The sequence below is a fragment of the Phalaenopsis equestris genome, unplaced genomic scaffold (assembly GCF_001263595.1).
Source record: "Phalaenopsis equestris unplaced genomic scaffold, ASM126359v1 Scaffold000002, whole genome shotgun sequence".
Classification (NCBI taxonomy): domain Eukaryota; kingdom Viridiplantae; phylum Streptophyta; class Magnoliopsida; order Asparagales; family Orchidaceae; genus Phalaenopsis; species Phalaenopsis equestris.
In genome coordinates, this window is record NW_018164444.1 from 7,069,579 (window position 1) to 7,092,546 (window position 22,968).

The 22,968-nt window shown below is 33.4% G+C and overlaps 1 protein-coding gene across 1 annotated transcript; it reads right to left on the reverse strand.

Annotated features, from left to right (window-relative positions):
- Positions 1–316: 316 nt before the first annotated feature.
- LOC110039503 lies at positions 317–19,427 on the reverse strand. The gene is made up of 16 exons (XM_020744591.1): positions 19,284–19,427; positions 19,088–19,157; positions 18,922–18,984; positions 18,700–18,808; positions 8,625–8,714; positions 7,883–8,062; positions 7,699–7,776; positions 7,306–7,376; positions 7,108–7,217; positions 3,557–3,626; positions 3,397–3,453; positions 3,159–3,276; positions 1,792–1,881; positions 1,060–1,239; positions 876–953; positions 317–579 (listed from the first exon to the last, which is right to left on the reverse strand). Exons 1-16 carry the CDS (start codon positions 19,284–19,286, stop codon positions 510–512), a joined length of 1,437 nt encoding a protein of 478 aa, XP_020600250.1. The 5' UTR covers positions 19,287–19,427; the 3' UTR covers positions 317–509.
- Between the last annotated feature and the right edge of the window lie 3,541 nt (positions 19,428–22,968).

The window sequence follows — 22,968 nt, forward strand, 5'->3', positions numbered from 1 at the left end:
ATGGTGGGATTAAGGCTTTGTTGTTGTTGTTGTTGTTGGTCAAATGTTTCAGCATTAGGATTCTTAAAACTAATGAAAAAAATACACATAGCAATCATATTACTCAACGTAAAATGCTTTAAAATTAGTCTGACTCCATATTTCTGTCGATGTACTGTATGAAGACCAGGATCTTTGATTTAATATAAAATTCAATAGAATGAATTCATATCATAAAATCAGATGATTTTTTTTCTCATGAAATTTTGGAGATGAAACTCTCAAAATCTCAAAAACAGTGAATTTTGACACCTCAAAAATCATTTGGAAACAAAAGTTTCACACACCAGAAGTTCACAATTCATTTAAATGGAATAAAAGGTAATGAAGGTTTGCACTCGAATCCTTGACTGACTGAAAACCCTAATAAGACTGATAATAAATCACCTTTCATTCAGAACGAATTGATCTCCTTAACACACAAGGCGTTCAGAGTACAACTCGTTCCACATTTATCTAGGGCACTCACCTTAATCAAGAGACTCATCATCATCATCGGGAAGGGGCTGGGCAGCTGCAGTAGCAAGCTCCTGTTCGTGCCTGATAAGTAAACAAATTACCATTAGTTGAGATAGACTGAATGTATGTGACGAAAAAGATCATCTCGGCCAAGCTACTAATGATGAATAACATTTTAGAACTAACAATAAATTTCTTCAATTGTAAAAAATGAGAAATAAAAGCATCATATTCGCATAAAGAAATAAGCAGTTCATAAAAAATTTCACTTGCAAAAGTGGTGATTTGACAATCAAAATTCTCATCTAAATCATTTCCTTTCAGAAGCTATATGAGAAAAATACGCAGAAACTAATGAAACATCGGTCGTCACTTACAGTTGCTGTTGAGCGAGGTCAATTTGAACTTCTGGAGGAGCAAGAGCAGGAGACTCAACAAAGTGAAGGTTTTGATCCCTGCAGAAAAAAGTACATAAAAAATCAGAAGACTTGCCACAAATTGATAATAAAAAGTTCAACAACAGTATAAGATAATTAAAACCACAAGTAATAAATGCATTACCCTGCAAGTTTTCTTGCTAGATATAAAAATGGCTTCTCAAAATTGTAATTGCTCTTTGCAGAGATTTCGTAATACTGAAGATTTTTCTTCCTGTGAAATGTAACCATTTTGGCCTTGACCTGCCTGTTCTTGACATCAACCTTGTTTCCACAAAGGACAATAGGAATGTTCTCGCAAACCCTGATAGCCACGAAAATGGATAAGAAAGACAGGATTATAACTCTTGTAGCCATGGTTTTCAAATACAAAACGAATAAGCCAGTCCAACTAGTTCAACCAAAAACCGGTCCTCCTGCAGATTTAGTCCACCACAGTTGAACCAATCAACCAAACTGGTTTTCAATGAGCCAACCGGTTCAAATATTGATCAATTTTTAGTTATGTAATTAATTATTTTATTTTTGTGTTATGATTACAAAAAAAAAACTTTAAAATAAAAATAAAGTAAAAATAATATTGTCCCAAAATTTTGATTTAAACTTCTATTTAAAATATTAAAGAGCGAAGCATCCTAAATTAGAATGCTATATTTATCTGTTAAGAGTAAAAAAATAATGACTACAACATGTAAATTATATTAAAATAAATTATATTAAATAAGTTCGATGTTTGATACATCATCCAATTCAATCTCACTTCAACCTTCTTCGAATCATGACGTTCGACAGGATTTTCACAACCTTGCCTATAAGCTTATAAGAGAGGATGCAAGGTGGAGTGTTTGATGCTCACCTGCAGAGATCTCTATGCCAAGTTGGAACATTTTTGTAGGTAAGTCTGGCGGTGACATCAAACATAATGATAGCACACTGTCCGTGGATGCTGGCAGGGGAGACATGAAATTAATAGTTAAAAAAAGATAATACAAAAACAGAGCCCAGAGGCATCATGAATGGTGTCTCTTTTAAAACAAGGCTTTACAATGAGAAAATGATTTAGAATCTAAGTAAAATATTCAAAATAAACATAATGCTTGCAAAAACTAACAAAGGTATGCGTAAGCCTTGAGGCACTGTAAGAAGTTAGTGGTGATGTAAATTCATTTTATGGCACAATTTCATAAGAGTTGTTTGATTCCAATGTAAACCTTGGATGAAATTACCGAGGAAATATAAACAAAGACAATTTTTCACTAACAATTCCTTTCATGCCCTAGTGAAAAATATGAAAAAAATTTACCAAATCATCATTTGATGCTCATATGTTTCCTCGTATAAGAAAAAAAAAACTCAAAACAAAAAAGAAAAAAATCGTCACTCAATTTCTCAATCTAGCAAATAGATGAAAATCAATTTCATTTCAATTCCTTTGTCCCTTACTTTTCCACTTGCTCTTTATTTTCTCTTTCAATTCCTTCAAACCAAACATAGCCTATAAGTGCACGTGTAATCCTTAGATGAATTTAGATTCGACTTATGTTAAGAAAGGCAAAGGTAGACCTAGAAAGGCAAAGATAGACCTAGATTCGACTTGGGCTTATTGTATAAAAAATTATCTGAATTTATTAGAACTACATGAAAATATGACACTAAATAGGACGCAATGGAGAAAAAGGATTCATGTAGCCGACCCCACGTAGTGGGATTAAGGCTTTGTTGTTATTGTTCTCACATGGACATTAAAAGCATGTTGATTCTGTTGGAAAAGGTGAACGCCTTCAACAAAGACTATGAGACAAGAAAAATAATCTAAATATCAACTTAGGGGCCAGAAGGCCTTAAGGCATACACAAGCGCATGAGCTTCAGCAGAACAAGAAAACCACAACCAGGGAAAAAAAAATAAATCAAATAATTAAAAAAGTGAATAAGAAAGACATAATCACTGATGGTAAGTGAAAAGTATGTCAATACTTTATTGAAAAAACACCATAGGGTGCTTCACTCGAGCATTGATATTCACACAGGAACACAAGATTAACACTTAACTTTTAGAATCCTAATTGCAAAACCATTTCATTTTCCAGTTTATACAATGCATAAAAAATCAATTAAATGCAAAACTGAAATCAATGAAGTTTAAATATGCTCTTAGAAATTCAGCAAAAAAAAAAAAAAAAAGTGATTGGTATTTCATGCTTGAATTAGGGAGGAGACTCACTAATATCCATCTCTTAGCCCTCCAAACTTTTCCTGCCCAGCCGTATCCCAGCAATAGAAACGGATCTTCCCACAGTTGGTGTGAAAATCCAAGGGATGGACCTCAACGCCAATGGTTGCTGTACATAATTCACCGGAAACAATCCGTCCATTCGGGATTTAAAAAAAATAAATAAATACAAATAAAATGAGAACTTCAATAAAGCAACCAATTAGAATATTTCAAATCAGATGCCTACGCTCATATTTCTTCTCAAACTCCCCCGTCAGATGTCGCTTGACAAAAGTAGTCTTTCCTGCAAAAGATCATAAAATCCCTCAAAATTATAAAACCTAACCAAAAAAGTTAGTCACCAACAAACAGCTGAAGGAACCAAAATAAAACGAAGAAAAACTCACCAGTGCCACCATCCCCAACGATTACGAGCTTGAAGCTCGGGTAATCAACCTGCTGCTGGTTGGGAAGCGCCTAAGAAATGATCCATTTTAAAACCGAATCAAGATCCACCGAAGCAGCGATAAGCAAAAGGGAACGCTAAACCTAGGGTAAAAGACTGATTCGCAACAGAGTTAAAAAAGAGATTGGCAGCAATACCATTGCTTCTTAACTCAAAGCTCTCTTTTCCGGTGACTGAGAATGAGATCGCCGTCCCTCTCGTGCGCCAAATGCGTATGGAATCCAGAGAAAGAGCTGTGTGATTGGCGGCTCGGCACCGGGCTATAAACTGACAAAGGGAACCGGCCAGCACCATGGCTTCTAACACGCGTGCCGACCTACTGCAGGATGGTACGACGGGACACGTGGCTTCAGCATCTACGTTAGAGTTCTGAGACGCATCATACACTCGAAACTATTTCATCCCAACTAGGCCGAGCCAAATGAGTAGACCAAAGAGCCGAAAATTATTCCACGCATTCACGCTGTTGGTTATCGTAAAGATGTATTTTGATGAGCTCATTTTTTTGAGAAAAAATTTGATCAGACGGTGAAGATCGATAATCTACGGTATAAATCGGACACCACATATAAAAATACATACACTGTCTGTATGAAATAATTTTTCTAAAAAAGGAAGACATATTTTAATTTGATAAACTCAAAAATTTGTTAATCATCCAAATAAAAAAAAAATAATTGAAGTAAAAAAAATTTTTTTTTGAGTCTCAAAATTTTTTTCTTAAATTTATGCGATTAAAATATTATATATTAATATATTGGATATTTGTATATTAAAACTCATTATTACATCATTATTAAAAAAAATAAATTCACACTTTTAGAGTTTAGGTTAAGGTTTAGGGTGCGGATTACTTATTTATATTATACTATTTGATGCTTCACAATTTTTAGATTGTAAAATATTTAATTTTTTAAATAAAATTTAATATATCCTTAAAAATTAAATTGATTCGTACCGATCTTGACCAACAATTGAACCGAAAACTTCAATTAAATTTGGAAATACTTAATCTCCAATTATGATTAAATATAGAGTTGCAGTGAAACAAATCAAATAACATAAAAAAAAAATCATATGATTCAAGTCCAAGTGAGCAAATTTATGCACTCTAAGCATGAAGAGAAGCTTTGAAGCATATTTTATAGGACCATATAATCTCTAACTTTGGCTAGGCAATTGTCAGATCAAATTTCACAACGAGACGAATCCAACGAGACCAAGATCGCCTGGTTCTAATATTTTGACTTTTGCCACAGCGATAGGAGTTTGATTATGATTCTTTAAAAATTTTGTCATGCTAGCACGAATAATTTGATATGAAATGGATGAAATAAAAAAAACTAAAACTAAGGATGCAAACAAACTAAACATGAGCGAGCTAAACTCATTCCGTTTACTATTTGTGTTCAAAATTAACTCAGATCAACTCATATTCAAAATTATTCGTTAAGTATATGTTAATTGTCAAAGTAACACCTCAATATACAACACAATTTTACTTAAATTGATCAAATAAGCCCATCTTTAATTTGATCTAAATCCATAGCTCGCTTCATTGGATATTTAAACAGCAGTGGAATAAATACTTTATAAATAGCTGATGTGGGACAAAAAAAATGGGAAGGCAGGGTTGAGTGAGGGAGCAGCCAACTCTTATGTATTTACATTTATAACCCCTAAATCAAGAATATGTTATATTTTAAGCTCATTTACATGGATATCACCCAAATCCTATTTATTTACATATCTAGCACCTTAAATTATACTTTTTTTAATTACATCACCCAAATAAAATTTTAAAATAAAAAAAATTAGCAATTTTTAATATGCAGAAAAATTAATATAAAAATGATATAAATATATATTATTATTTTATTATTATGAGTCAAAACAAGTCAAACACAAATGAGCAAACTTTTGTTCATGTTCTGCTCATTTATAAATCGAGCTCAAAAAAGTATTTGTGTTCGGTTTGTTGTTTAACGAATGAATCGAACGCAAGTTATTTAACAAGTCGAATGTTCAGATTGTTGTCTAACAAATATGTCGGGAAGGCATGCTTAAGGAAGAGCATCGAAGGATGAGAGAGAAAAAAAAATGAGAGCAATAGCACAGTATTGAATAGTAAATATAAATAACATTTATTCATGAAAATGACTCCACATTTATAGGAGTGAGTCATCATACAATTACATGTTATGCCCCTAAAGTACATAGGTGCAACGGAGATATTTTAGTTTATACATAAATATGACCCATATATGGTGGTCATTAAGCCGGAGTGGCAGCAAGGTCACAGCCATCAAGCAGAGTGGCCTTTAAGGTAGTTCGAACATCAATTCGGGCGGTTAGGCCTGGTGGCTACTTGCCGAGGGTCCAAGTCAACCGACTTGAAGGATCCATTCTTGGTCTATCCGTGTTGGAAAACACCAGATTCATCCAAATGGATCTAGTCAGATGGCTTCTTCAAGGGACGATCTATCCTTTATCCATCTAAGTCGCACCGTCTTCCTAATATGTTAGGGCTTACCGACTGAGCGTGTGGTCCTACATCATCTTTTGTAGGTCCCGCAAGGCCACCACACCTCTTCTGCTATCTGTGAGATATCTTTATGATTCGTGCTGACAAATTTTTTATGTACACCTATACTAAAAAATTTTTCTAAATCCTTCACTCGCCTTCAAAAAACTCAAATTTAAAATCTAAAAAAAAAACATGACAGAGCTGGCCGTGCAGACGGAACAAGCATAAGAGAGTTATTTTGATATTCAACAAGCATCAGAGGGCGGCCTTTCAAATCAGATCAAACTTGGATGATGAAAACCATTTTTTAGAACTATATTTGTTATTATATAATAGCTATAAAAATTAACAGTTTATATATATATATATATATAGACATATATATATAGATAATATACACACACATATATAGCCAATAACTATCATGAAAATTATTTTCTTACAGCAATTTTAAAATTACCTTTAAAAGAGCTGCAACAAGCCCTAAGCAGCGAGCTGTCATGGTTCAATAGACAATAAAGCTTGAACCTCTAAGAGTGGAATGAGTTCAAATCATTATATTAAACCTTATCATCATACCATTGATAATATAAGAATTCAGTATATATTAAGTCAAACCTATTTGAAATTATGTTTGGACAAAGGTTTCAGCATTAGGATTCTTAAAACTAATGAAAAAAATACACATAGCAATCATATTACTCAACGTAAAATGCTTTAAAATTAGTCTGACTCCATATTTCTGTCGATGCGATTCCACATTTCTGTCCATGCACTGTATGAAAACCAGGATCTTTGATTTAATATAAAGTTCAATAGAATGAATTTATGAGATTTTGGAGATGAAACTTTCAAAATCTCAAAAACAGTGAATTTTGACACCTCAAAAATCATTTGGAACCATAGGTTCCACACACCCTGACTGACTGAAAACTCTAATAAGACTGATTATAAATCACCTTTCATTCAGAATGAATTGATCTCCTTAACACACAAGGCGTTCCGGGCACAAACTCCTTTAGCTTCCCCGCTTGGATCAACTCCTCAATGAGACTTCGTAGGTGCCTACATTCCTCTGTGTCGTGGTCGTGATCTCGGTGATATTTACAATAGTTCAAGGCGTTCTGAGCACAACTCATTCCACATATATTTAGAGCACTCACCTAAATCAAGAAACTCGTCATCATCATCGGGAAGGGGCTGGGCAGCTGCAGCAGCAAGCTCCTGTTCGTGCCTGATAAGTAAACAAATTACCATTTAGTTGAGAGAAACTGAATATAACTTAAGAAAATGATCATCTCGGCCAAGCTACTAATGATGAATAATATTTTAGAACTCTAACAATAAATTTCTTCAATTGAAAGATTAAACTTAGGCGTTGTTTCATCAATTGAGAAATAAAAGCATCATATTCACATAAAGAAACAAGCAGTTCATAAAAAATTTCACTTGCAAAGTGGTGATTTCACAATCAAAATTCTCATGTAAATCATTTCCTTTGAGAAGTTATATGAGAAAAATACGCAGAAACTAATGAAACATTGGTAGTGACTAACAGTTGCTGTTGAGCGAGGTCAATTTGAACATCTGGAGGAGCAAGAGCAGGGGGCGCAACAAAGTGAAGGTTTTGATCCCTGCAGGAAAAGTATATAAAAAATCAGAAGACTAGCCACATATTGATAATAAAAAGTTCAACAACAGTAATAAGATAATTAAAACCACAAGTAATAAATGCATTACCCTGCAAGTTGTCTTGCTAGATATAAAAATGGATTCTCAAGATTGTAATTGCTCTTTGAAGAGATTTCGTAATACTGAAGATTTCTCTCCCTGTGAATTGTAACCATGTTGGTCTGGACCCGCCTGTTCTCGATATCAACCTTGTTTCCACAAAGAACAATAGGAATGTTCCTGCGAAACCTGATAGCCACAAAGGTAAATAAGTAAGACAAGATTATAACTCTTGTAGCCATGGTTTTAAAAGACAAATTGAATAGGCCAGTCCAACTAGTTCAACCGAAAACCGGTCCTCCCGCAAATTCAGTCCAGATTTAAAACCTCATTTTCACGGTATCAGAGTTGAACCAAGGAACCAAACTGGTTTTCAATGAGCCAACCGGTTCAAATATTGATCTTTTTTTTTTTGTTTTCTTTTTCTTTATTTTACCTTATGATTACAAAGAAAAACTTTAAATTAAAATAAAAGAACCTAAAAATAATATTGTCCCAAATTTTTTATTTAGACTTCTATTTAAAAGATTGAAGAGCAAAGCACCCTAAATTAGAATATTGTATTTATATATTAAAATAGTAAAAAAAATATGATTACATCATGTAAATTATATGAAAATAAGTTCAATGCTTATTACATCATCCAATTCAATCTCAGTTCAACCTTTGAACCCTGACGTCCGACAGGATTTTCACAACCTTGACTATAACCTTATAGGAAAGAATGCAAGGTGAAGTGTTCGATTCTCACTTGACAAGCATTTCATGCCAAGTTTGAACATGTTCGTAGGTACGTCTGGTGGTGACACTAAACATAATGATAGCACAGTCAATGAATTGGCTGGCAGGGGTGACAAGAAATTAATAGTTAAAAATAATAATACAAAAACAGAGGCCAGAGGCATCATGAATGGTTGTCTCTTTTAAAACAAGGCTTTACAATGAGAAAATGATTTAGAATCTAAGTAAAATATTCAAAATAAACATAATGCTTGCAAAAACTAACAAAGGTATGCGTAAGCCTTGAGGCACTGTAAGAAGTTAGTGGTGATGTAAATTCATTTTATGGCACAATTTCATAAGAGTTGTTTGATTCCAATGTAACCCTTGGATGAAATTACCCAGGAAAAATAAACAAAAGCATTTTTTCACTAACAATTCCTTTCACGCCCTAGTGAAAAATATGAAAAAAATTTACCAAATCATCATTTGATGCTCATATGTTTCCTCGTATAAGGGAAAAAAAAACTCAAAACAAAAAAGAAAAAAATCTTCACTCAATTTCTCAATCTAGCAAATAAGTGAAAATCAATTTCATTTCAATTCCTTTGTCCCTTACTTTTCCACTTGCTCTTTATTTTCTCTTTCAATTCAAACCAAACAGAGCCTATAAGCGCACGTGTAATTCTTAGATGAATTTACCAAGGAAATATAAACAAAGGAAGTTTTTTACTAACAATTTCTGTCCCACCCTAGTGAAAATATGAAGAAAATTAACCAAATCATCATTGATGCTCGTATGTTTCCTCATATAAGAAACAAATACTCTAAACAAAAGAAAAAAAATTCTTCATTCAATTTCTCAATCAAGCAAATGGGTGAAAATCAATTTCATTTCAAATCCTTTGTCCCTTACTTTTCCACTTGCTCTTTATTTTCTCTTTCAATTCCTACAAACCAAACAAAGCCTATAAGTGCAGTGTAATTCTTAGATGAATTTACCTAGGAAACATAAACAAACAAAATTTTTCACTAACAATTTCTGTCCCACCCTAGTGACAAATATGAAGAAAATCAACCAAATCATCATTGATGCTGATATGTCCAAATCATCATTGATGCTAAATATGTTTCCTCATATAAGAAACAAAAACTTGAAACAAAAGGAAAAAAATACTTCACTCAATTTCTCAATCAAGCAAATGGGTGAAAATCAATTTCATTTCGATTCCGTTGTCCTTTACTTTTCCACTTGCTCTTTATTTCCTATCTTCCAATTCCTTAACAGAGCCTATAAGTGCATATGCTACATAAAATACTGAAAAATGTCTTCATCATGTTAAATGCTCATGGTTCAATATCAGGTAGCATCATATCAAAAGACAACAATTTACCGATAAAATGATAAGAAAAAATATGAACAGCAAAATGGGGTTCATTTGGTCCAATTATTAGAAGTACGGCATTATCCAGATTGCATTGTTTTATTTAATATTGATTATTGTTTTCAAAACATTGCAATTATATCTGCAAGGAGTCAAATGACAATTAGGAACTAGCCTTTAATTTCTTTTTATATCAGTTAGGCTTCAAGCTAGCTTGCGATATAAATGCTGGCCAAATTGGACAACAATAAGAAAATTATCAGTTGTTGAACTGAAACCTTGCAACCTTAGATTCCGGAAAACCAAACAAGTGAACTATTGAGAGAAAACTGTAGCCAAGATGTCATTTACTGTTAAGCCAACACCGTGGTCAATATGTAGACCAAACAAACCAAAAGGTAATTGATCAAGCAAAATAAACCCATCCTCCAAAATGGATACATTGGCTTATCATGAAAAGCCAAGTATTTATGTGATTAAGTTTCAATTTGATCTCACAAAAAATAAATTCAAAAAACTTGTGCAAAAGCACAGTCGTAAGGTTAGAAGATTAGCATGGCCGAGAATCCCAAGTTAGGCACAGGAAAGCTTCCGTTTTCCTATCTAATATACAAGAAATTATGCCTGTGGCTAACAGCCATCAACTAAAATGTTAACATTCATCCCAGTAGTGCTTTTTTAACACCTAAATTACAACAATCACAACCTCAAAAGTGTCCACAATCAATTCACAAAACTCAACAGAGCGAGTCTCAAATTTGAAGTGCTCCCTATCTTATTTTTCAAAGCGCGAAACAGTGCAGAGCTGAATGATCCCCGGGTGCTACACAGAACGTGAAATGCAAGCACTATAACTTGCCGAAACACCTACAATCTGGCAGTAGAAGCTACTGAAACATCATTCCAATCTAATTTTTAAAGCAACAAAGCACTGTACAACCGAATGACCTCTGGGTGCTACACAGAACATGAAATGCAACCACTACAGATTGCCGAATGACCTACAATCTTGCAGTAGAAGCTACTGAAACTTTGCCATCCCCTCTCTCCTCTAATGCGCTCTTTAGCATTGCAAATCCCCACGACATCTATCACTTGAGATCACAAGAGATCGAGAGTACAAAAATGTTATAAGGTGTTTTACTTACCCTATATTCTTTGTTGTGACATCTTATGGTTTCATTTGAAGCTTTAACTTGTTTTTCCTCCTCAAGTGGCTATTCCACTTCTGCTCATTTACCTCCAATTTATGGTTCTCTCAATCAATTAAATGCAGAAATGTAATTCATTGATAAATTTTCCAAAGCATGCAAGGAATCCAGTCCCATTAAAAGTCTCTCTCTCTCTCTCTCTCTCTCTCTGAAATTATGATGATTTGGCAATAGCATAGAATCAAGCAACAACAAATACACATTTCATGATCCAAGAACAATTGATCATTTACAAAAGCAGTCACCAAATCATAAATAAATTTCCTCTTAGGAAAAAAAATCTTCCTACAAAAGTTATGAAGTGGTTCTAAGAGAGTGCTTGCATGCACAACATAGGAAAGTAATTATGGATTTATACCTGGATATCATAAACAAAACAATAAAAAAAAATTATGACACTAGGATTATATAGTAAAATTTGGAAAGTGAAAAATAATTAATCCTTCAAAGATAGGTCACTAAGAGAAGCAAATTGAATTTTTTTTCACTAGAGCAAAATGTGGAATACGACGATTAATTCTATTAAGAGAATTCAACAAGTTCTAGGAGAGTCCGTAAATGGATCAAACAATATAAGTAGAGAAGGATGTAAAGTGAAGAAATAAAAATAATGATTAAAGAAAAGAAATATGTTTATAAAAGGTGGTAAAAGTTGAACACTACTTTATTTACAAAAGATGCAAAAATGAGATACTGCTTCTGCTTATAATTATTATAAAAAACTAGAATTCTAACAAAGAGGCTAATAAGCAAAGCAACAAAATTAAAGCTTCTAATGATTTATAATAAGTTTGATTAAAAAATGAGAAAATTTTTAATAAGCTTGATAAAAAATGAGAAAATGAGGCATATAGAATAGGTAAAGTAAGAGATAATAAATTTAGGAATATTAATCAAATTATATGAGCTAAAAATGAAGATAATAAGACCTTGGTTGAAGATATGACAATTAGAAAAGCCATGTAAATGTTAATTTCAAGAGAAATTCCAAAATGAGAGATGCATGGAGGAAACAATTTTGAAATAGCACGGTGATAATATTGAAAGATATTATAGATAGATCCAAAAAAATGATAATTGATCAAACTCTAAAATAATGCATATAGGTAGGCCTTGAGATACACATGGAATACCTATCTAGATTATAAAATTTGGTGGAAATTTCAATAAATTGGTTGGAAAATGTTTTCAATAGAATTTTGAAGAATAAAAGGACGTAGAATAATTGTAGAGTAAGCCTTTTATTATCAAGATTTAAAAATAAAGACTAGAAGTGCTAGCTAAAGATTAGATGTGTGAACTACAGAGAAATCAAACTTCTGAGTCGTGCAATGACATTATGGGAGAGAGTGATGGGCAATGACATTATGAGCGAGAGTAATTCAGTGATGGGTCATAGGTTTACCAAATTTGAAAGTATTTTCAAAAAACCAATTTTGATTCATACCTGGAAGATTTATTATGAAAGCAAATTTATGTTACAACATTTAGTTTAGACATATAAAGATCAAAAAGGATCAGCCTGTGACCTTTTATTGATTTCAAAATCTAAGAGGGTATATAATCAAGCACCATAAGATATGATTTAGGTGTGCTTTGAAACAAAAGTATAAAAAAATATGATGTTATTAGAGAAACGTGGAATGAAAAAATGGTCATAATTAGTTGTCTAGTGAGAAGAGTGTTTTCTTAATAACATCATACTTTCTCATTATTCTAATTTTCATTGATTTTAGTGGATGGCTTACTGTATTATTTTTATATGAAGTAGTTTCAAGCAGTAAGACATCCATTGAAATCAATGAAAATTAGCATAATGAAAAATCCTCCCTCCCTCTCCCTCTCCTTCTCTCTATCTTATGTGATGACTCAACTTGCAGATTAGTATCAAAAGCCTAAAAAAGTAATGAAAGGGAACAAAATAAACTTAAATGTAAAAGAAAAAATTACAAACATAGATGTCACAATCTTAGAAAGACCACTAGAGGCATTTTCAACTCACCATTGATATTTAACCAACTTGTAACTAGTCAAACCTACAATGAATATTAAGACAATAAATATGGGTTTTATTATAGTGCCCCAACTAACAAAATTCATAGATTCTCCATTGAAGGTAGAGAATGTGACGCAAAAAAGCTGATAAGATTAGCGTTAAATGATAAAGAAATGAAGAAAGATGGTCCTAAAGATCACAAGAATAGAAGTTGTACAAATTTAACACAACAAATAGTGCTCAATAGGAATGAATAAGAAATGAGGATCCATAATAGCAGTTCTTAGTAGGAATAAAGCTAATAGGGACGATGAGAGGCCGTGTTTCTATAAGGATGAATTAGAAAGATTCTACGATTGAAGCAAAATAAGCATAAAATAAGAAAATTAGCCAGAGCTATGAAATTGATTTCTATAATTTTGGACGTGGTTGCTAATATAATGGATGATCATTACACAATTTTAAATTAGGTTACTAAAATAATTGTTATGGTCACAAAATCTGAATATGAAATCAGTTGGGGTTTGTCGCATTATTTGAACAATAGAATCCATTATTTCTTTGACGACATTCAAAAGAACAGTAACAAAATCCATTATCTTAACGACCACATCCAAAATAGTGCAGAAGATTAATAGTTTGAACTAAAAAATAGAAGATGAACAACGTTTTGATCAAAAATAGGGCCTTTGGTTAAATTCCTTTTTTTGAAGGATGGATGATTCCCATTTTCTGAGCTATTTTAAGTTTAGTTCAAGAATTAACTGCCTTTCTATATGCTTCTATGCTGTAAGTTTCTATTATTTTCTGTTCACATTGCAGTTTTCGCTGATTATGATAATTTTCCAGTTCCTTCATCCATGTATCAGCCAAAATACTCCGTTTTCCTCTGCAAAGAATAAATAAATTGAGATACAGTAAATTATGCATGAGCATAAGTTTCTTTGTTTTCAATGTTTGTAGTAACTAGCTTGACCAGAGTTTGGTTGTTTTATTTCTGTTTTAATGCATGCATGACAATTTTTATCTTCACTTCCCGTTGTTCCGTCTTGCCGTGGTTTTGGCCTGGTACTACTTTTGGGGTTTGCCTCTGTTAATATAGGTTATTGTTAGGTTCAATTGCTACACTAAGTCATTATAAAGCTGTTTATGTTCTTCATGTTGTTGACACTCTGACTTCTCTACTCTTTGTTTACTTGAATGCCCTGTGTTGGATATATTTCTGAACTTACTAACCTTTGGCATTTGTTTTAGTTTAAACTATCAATAGTGTTAGCACGTGTTGCTAAGGTAGAGGAGCACACACCTTATTGCATTTTTTTGACAATAGCTATCGAGATTATGAGCATGCCAAAAGGCTTGTTTTAGTTTAAATGCATTACCTTCTATTGTTAGGTATAAAGATAATATTTTAGTTTAGTTTTGGAGATTAACCTCTTTATTTCTTATCATTAGTCATAGTTTCAATTTTATAAATTGCTATTGATTACTTGCTCAGTTTACTGATTGTTTGAAGATAATAATGATGGATTATGTGGATGAAAAAACCAAAATAGGAACAAGTTATTTCTATCACGTGAAAACTCTTATAGGTTTAACCATTTGATTAGTTTGCAATTTGTACAGAACTACAAGCAATACCCTCTATAACTAGTATTTAGCCTAATATGCCATAATCTACGGATAATTTAATTATTCTATAGAAGTGATTGATATTTAAAAGCCGTTGATTGAATGCTATATTTTAAGTCTCAGTCAATTTTTTAAGGGTTGTATGGCAAGTATTTCAAATGCATGAATGTTAGAAATGCTGTGTATTGCAATAAAATGTATCTAAAATTTAAAGAGTTTTATAGTTGTATACAAATAGAAATATAGAATATGCCGAAATATCTATTTTGTATTTGATAGAATACATTTTAAATACTTAGAAATCTCACATTCGCTCTCTTATCTATAAGTTGAAGTGGCTTGGATTAGACCATTGATCACAAGAGGGCAAGGTCACAGACAACAGGAAGGGCTCCAGGGAGGTTAACAGTGACAAAATAAGAAAGCAGAGGGAGAGAGTGGAAAGGGCCGATGGTGGCACAACTTAAAAGAGCTTGGGGAAAGGTCTGGGGTTATGGGAGGTGTACAAGAGAGGTGCCGAGAATGGGAGAGGGCTTGGAAGAGTTCACCTATGATAGAATGAGCTTGGTGGAGATTTCTTGCAACAAAGATTATGGAAAGAGAGTGAAGCAACCAAGTAAGGATAGTTACGACTTGAAGAGGTGAGGATTATGCCGTCAACAAATAAAGGAGCTCAGGTGAATTCACCAACGACAAAAAAGAGTAACGGACAGCATCAATGGGCAAAGGTAGGGGCTTCGGAACGAGAAGCATACTGTCTAGATTTCAAAATCGGCAACTTTTAAATGCAGTAAAAATTCAGAGAGAGTGTTCTTTATAACTCAAAATTTTACTTTCTATTCCTTTTTCTTTAAACCAAGCATCAAAATAAGTGAAATGCATGTAAATGAATGCAATACATCGCAATACTCTAACCAAAAAGCCATTCAATGGGTGATTAAGGGAACTGAAACCTATAATTTATTTGCATTTTGTTCATCAAAGCATATGGCGCTCTGTGATTCGTGCATGATGTCAAAACAACTTTCTACTCCCAAGTAGATTAGATTCAATTTCTGCTACACTCTTTGAGGACACAAAAAAGCCTTAAAAATACTTTTGGGGTCCATTGCATGCAACTACCATCACTTCTCAAACCATTGGAAACCCTTGTAGCAACTTACCCAAGGACATGTTTATTTCTATTTACCAAACCATTTAACTTTTCCAAATTAAATTTTAAGCTCGACTCCTGAACAAGGATGAGATGAATCCAGCGCTTGAGCTTATGTTTGCCTGATATACTCAAAGTTGTGTGATTGATGGCAAATCCATGTTTCTACCTTAAAGCAAGAAACTTTAAAATCATAACTGACAGGTTACAAACTCTTGGGAAACTCCAACTCATGTCAGAGTTGAACAGAAAACTAGCATACCAAACTTATAGGATGGAATGAATCCCTGCAGCGTAATTCTATGGATTCCCAATCTTGATCATCTTTGAAATCTTTATCAGCTCTCATTTGATGCCTACAACTTCCCCTAGACCAATCAAGGATAGATTATAAAACATGAACTACTATATTTCTTTTATTCCAAAAACAGCTATTAAAAAAAGGGGCTTTTACATACATAGCACCAAAAACATCATATTTACGTTTTTCTTTTATCATCTTTTAATAGTCAAATCCATTTTTTCATCCATAGATAAAACACTATGTGTGTAAAAATGAAAATTTAGGCATGAGATAAGAAACTCCATAAGGATTGTGTGCTATGTATGTAATTTTCCCTTGAAAAAAATTACTCAGCAAAAGGTGATGCTATTATAATATATCAAGGGAACAATTGGATATATTTTTTTTCTTTTCCTACAACCCAACAATCAAGAAAAAGATTTAAAATTATCAGTCATTCCTCTCTCTTTACAGAAAAATCATTTTAGTAACCTTTGTGAATAGAGAAATTTAAATATAATGAAAGGAAAACACAAACAAATTTTATTTCTAAGAACTACTCTAGTCCCTCATACATGCAACATCTTACTTATATTGTTTAGATGCTTCAATCTTTTTTTTTTCAATGTGTCCCACCACCCCTTCCTCCCATTATATACAAACTCAGCCCTAAGTTACAACCCACCCATCTACCTACTCCCTCATTTGACCAACCGGTACTAGGTGTGTCCCTATGAGATACTCATACCCTAAACCCCTCCCAATTTGGGCTAACGGATTCTACAATTCATGAGTTCATCAAACTCATGTACCTCGTAGTTTCCAAAATTCCCCTCACAACTACTGTTCTAGTTCTAGTGCGCAAGCTGAAAAACTAGGCCTATGACCTCGAAACTGACTTATAAAGCATGAGAGTGATATGATATACAAGTCCAACACAGAACAACCATTGGAGATAAATAGCAAAAAAAAAAAAAGTGTGTGAGCGTGTGTACGCGCCTGTATGCCCACACATGTATCTATGAAATAAAAAAAATCAAACAAGGTAAATAAAATTTCACAAAATAGTCACTCTACATTGAAGGGACACAACGCTTGGTTCCAATGCCATCACCCAAATATGATCAATTGAACACATTTAATAAAAAGCAAATTACGTAAAAAATAATTCACAAAATAGTCTCTCTACATTGAAGGAACCATCACCCAAATATGACCACTTAAACAACTTTTAAAAAATAAAAACTACAATCATATGGATAAAGGTGAGTAAAGCGTTGGAAATATTGACAAACTGAACAATTGGGCGGTTTAAAATAACCAAAAAAAGGGGGTAAATTTCCATGAATCTCAGAAGTAAATTCTTCAAGACATGGTCATGACCATATGCCTTCCATTAAGACATATACAATTATATCTATCATTCATGTGGTAAATAGACCAGTTATTTTTTTTAGTTTTGAAACTCGGTTGGCATGGTTGATACAATTTATGGTTCTTCAGTGCTAATATGGATACATAAATTTATAAGAATTTTAACATCAAATATAACAAAATCAAGATGAATCACATGATAAATTAACCTTATTAAAGAAAGTAGAGCTATTAATTGAACAAGAATGAAAAATGTATTCTGGTCTAAAAAATGTTTTATCTTCAGAGTCCTTCAAGGACTCATCTTTTGAAAAGAAATTAACATTGATGCAAAATTAGCCATAGAAAGCTTGACGAGCAATTCAGTATCTTAAAAACTTGGGCTGATTACATACTATGGTGATTCAATCAACCAAAAATTTACCATATTGTCGACTAATAGATTAACAAAAGACCGTCAAAATATGACTAATATGCACATCATGTTTGCCGCAGAAGTTGTTGAAGGACAGCAGAAAAGGAAAAAACTATCGACTATTTACATCCTAAACATTCAAATTAAAATGCCTAAGTATACAAACAATTATAATGTTCTCACATTCACGCTAAAAGCATGTTGATTCCGTTGTAAGAGCCAAACACCATGAACAAAGACAATGAGACAAGAAAAAAAATCTAAATATCAACTTAAGGGCCAGAAGGCCTTTAAGACATAAACAAGCGCATGAGTTTCAGCAGAATAAGAAAAGCACAACCAGGGGAAAAAGATAAATCAAATAATTAAAAAAGTGAATAAGAACGACATGATCACTGATGGTAAGTGAAAAGTATGTCAATATTTTATTGAAAAAGCACCACAGGGTGCTTCACTCGAGCATTGATATTTACAAAGTACAACAGATGATTAACACTTGACATTCAGAATGCTAATTGCAAAACCCTAACATTTTCCAGTTTATACACTGCACAAAAAAATCAGTTGAATGCAATGCTGAAATCAATGAAGTTTAAATAGGCTCTTAGAAATTCAAAAAAATAAAAAAAACCTTTATTTTATAGGGAGCGAACTCATTAAAATCTATCTATTTGCCACGGCATCCCAGGAGTATCCCAGCAATAGAAACGGATCTTCCCACAGTTGGTGTGAAAATCCAAGGGATGGACCTGAAGAGCACTGGTTGCTGTACATAATTCACTGGAAACAATCCGTCCATTCGGGATTTAAAAAAATAAATAAATGCAAATAAAATAAGAACTTCAATAAAGCAACCAATTAGAATATTTGAATACAGACGCGTACGCTCATATCTCTGCTCAAACTCCCCCGTCAGATGTCGATTGACAAAAGTAGTCTTTCCTGCAAAAGATCATAAAATCCCTCAAAATTATAAAACCTAACCAAAAAAGTTAGTCACCAACAAACAGCTGAAGGAACCAAAATAAAACGAAGAAGAAATCACCAGTGCGAGCATCCCCATCGATTAAGAGATGGAACCTCGTGTAATCAACCTGCTGCCGGTTGGGAAGCGCCTAAGAAATGATCCATTTTAAAACCGAATCAAGATCCACCGAAGCAGCGATAAGCAAAAGGGAACGCTAAACCTAGGGTAAAAGACTGATTCGCAACAGAGTTAAAAAAGAGATTGGCAGCAATACCATTGCTTCTTAACTCAAAGTTCTCTTTTCCGGTGATTGAGAATGAGATTGCCGTCCCTCTCGTGCGCTACGTTAGGAATCCAGTCTTTTACGGAATGAGCCATTATTCCATGCATACAAGGGGGAAAAAATTTGCTCAAGTAAGACTACGCAGCCATGCGTGGATCCCCAAGGCCATGTAATTTGCGGCGGCCCTGTAATAATAAATTGAATTAATGTCGCCACGAGCGTTTGTAATCCAATCAACTCCGATATAACCTGCCTATAAATCATCCTACGGTCAGCATGCATTAATGTTGATTGTAACATTGCTATACTAGTCCTGTACCTTCTGCGGTAAACTCTCATATAACGCGTCTGTAATTTTGTTGTAACTTGGTTGTAACCTTCCCGCTATCTTGCGCGTGTAACTTGAATGAAACTTCGATTTAAGGTCTTCGCCACGGAATGAGATTTATATTATTGTTGTAACTCGATTATAACCGCAGTATAACAGATTATCAAGCTCGTATAGCGGAACAACGCTTGTAACCGCATAGATTAGAGATTGTAACCTTCTTGTAACTGTCATGTAACAGATGATTAAGCGTAACAGATGATTAAGCCCGTTCAATTGGAACCGCGCGTGTACCCATCATGTAACTGCGTTGTACATGATTTAAAATTGGTGAGCGTGAAACATGATATTTAAGCAGCTAGGATTACTATTTCATTATTCTCTGGTCATTTTCTTCTGCAGCGGCAGCTTCCGACAGCTGGACCTCTTGAACTTGAAGATGGACTATGAGTACAGAGAGTGCCAGTTTATGTTTGACGCAGTTCATGACGCAGAAGGAGAATATGGGAGTTATTCTGACAGGACAGAAGAAGTGAAACTTAAAATGGAGGCATGTTTGGAGATGTTCTATTATTATATTTTGTTTAGGGTTTTCTTTAATCTTTTTTGCTTTTATGGTTTTCTTATTTTTGGGAAGTATCTGTATTTTTTGTAAAGTATGCATGTTGTGTTATGTTTGTATAGTTGCATGGTATTAGGTTTAATAAAAACAGTGAAGTAAACATTGAAGTAAATATCCTATCATTCATTAAACTCAAGTTTTTGGAGGCGCAAGTTTGTAGATAATTAAAAATATTAAAGTTTTTGGAGGCGCATATTTGTGGAGATGTATGATTTTAGGTTAGTTTTTTTTATTTTTATTTTTATTTTGAGGTGTCATTATGAAGTTTATGGATGTTTTTTAAGCTTTCTATTGAGCCTAACATTTTATTCTCTTGTGTACAATTTGGTCATGTTTGTGGAGATGTATGATTTTAGGTTAGTTTTTTATTTTTTTTTTATTTTGAGGTGTCATTATGAAGTTTAGGGATGTTTTTTAAGCTTTCTATTGAGCCTAACATTTTATTCTCTTGTGTGCAGTTTGGTGAGAGCAATGCTAGTTGTACCGAGCAAATAACAAACATATTACTCCAAACGATGGTCCACAATGAAAAAGAAGCTTATGAAGTATATTGTACTTATGCTCATCATATTGGATTCAGTGTTCGTAAGGATCACACTACGTTTTGGACTAACTCCAGAAATATCAAGACGAAATACTTAGTATGTGGAAAAGCAGGTTTCAAGAAAGAGCTCAAGATTACAACAATTGTTAAATATAGAAGAGCAGAAACAAGAATTGGTTGACATAAAATGATTCGATACGGAGTTGATGAGGAAGACAATTGGATAGTTAAAAAATTAATTGAATCGCATAACCTCTCATTAGCGAACCCTGGTGACAAGCACCCATAAAATGATTCGATACAGAGTTGATGAGGAAGACAATTGGATAGTTAAGAAATTAATTGAATCACATAACCTCTCATTAGCGAACCCTGGTGACAAGCACTTATTGAGTTACATCAAAAAGATAAGTGAAGTAAATGCAAATGTGCTTAGATCCATGACACAGTCAGGGATAAAACCAAAAGAAGCGTTTAACTTTCTAGCCCAAGAAGTTGGGGGTGTAGAGAACCTGAAATGCACAAAGACAGATGCTTTCAATTTCATTCAAAGGGAGAAGAGATGTAGAGTTGAAAATGGTGATGTGAATGCTTTATTGCAGTTGTTTGCAGAGGGACGTGCGCATGTTTAAATGGGATTTTGAAACTGATGTGAGCGACAGACTTATGAGTTTTTTTTTAGCGACGGGACATCCAGACTTGTAGATGTAAATAGATTTTGAGAATTTTGTAAGCAGATTTTAAAGCTTATTATCCTCAGAATATATTATGTAATTAGATTTCCAAGTCACAGAATATATTATGTAATAAGATATGTAAGCAACATAATAGATTTGAAACCATAGATTATATCTCCAAACCACAAATGAAACAACAATATAAAATAATACACAGAATGTAAGCCACAGAATAGACAACTCAACAAAATTTTTAGGCAGAATATATACTTTTATTCACAGCTGAGAAAATCCTTTACAATCATTACATAAAACCGCAAATAAAACCCAAAATACATGTGTTATATCTCCAAACCAAAGATTACATTAGATTGTTCATAATTTAAAACGAATAATACATTGTTAAGTACAAAATTTGAAATCAGTACTTAATCCCGAGCACCCCCCAAAAAAATATAAAATCAGTGAGATCAAATCAACATCTAACATCAGCACCGAGCTATTGTGCCTTCGAATTAAGCTACCCAGTGGGGACTCTTTGGCCTATTTCATTGGTAATTCCCCACCAGATTGTTTTATTGCTTTATGTAAATCTTCAACTTCAGCTTTTAATTCTGTAATTGTATTCTCTATATTTGTAAGACGAGTGTCAACTGCGCCTTTAAAGTCTATGAAAGGGATAAAACCAAAAGAAGCGTTTAACTTTCTAGCCCAAGAAGTTGGGGGTGTAGAGAACCTGAAATGCACAAAGACAGATGCTTTCAATTTCATTCAAAGGGAGAAGAGATGTAGAGTTGAAAATGGTGATGTGAATGCTTTATTGCAGTTGTTTGCAGAGGGACGTGCCGATGATAACATGTTTAAATGAGATTTTGAAACTGATGTGAGCGACAGACTTATGAGTTTTTTTTTAGCGACGGGACATCCAGACTTGTAGATGTAAATAGATTTTGAGAATTTTGTAAGCAGATTTTAAAGCTTATTATCCTCAGAATATATTATGTAATTAGATTTCCAAGTCACAGAATATATTATGTAATAAGATATGTAAGCAACATAATAGATTTGAAACCATAGATTATATCTCCAAACCACAAATGAAACAACAATATAAAATAATACACAGAATGTAAGCCACAGAATAGACAACTCAACAAAATTTTTAGGCAGAATATATACTTTTATTCACAGCTGAGAAAATCCTTTACAATCATTACATAAAACCGCAAATAAAACCCAAAATACATGTGTTATATCTCCAAACCAAAGATTACATTAGATTGTTCATAATTTAAAACGAATAATACATTGTTAAGTACAAAATTTGAAATCAGTACTTAATCCCGAGCACCCCCCAAAAAAATATAAAATCAGTGAGATCAAATCAACATCTAACATCAGCACCGAGCTATTGTGCCTTCGAATTAAGCTACCCAGTGGGGACTCTTTGACCTATTTCATTGGTAATTCCCCACCGGGTTGTTTTATTGCTTTATGTAAATCTT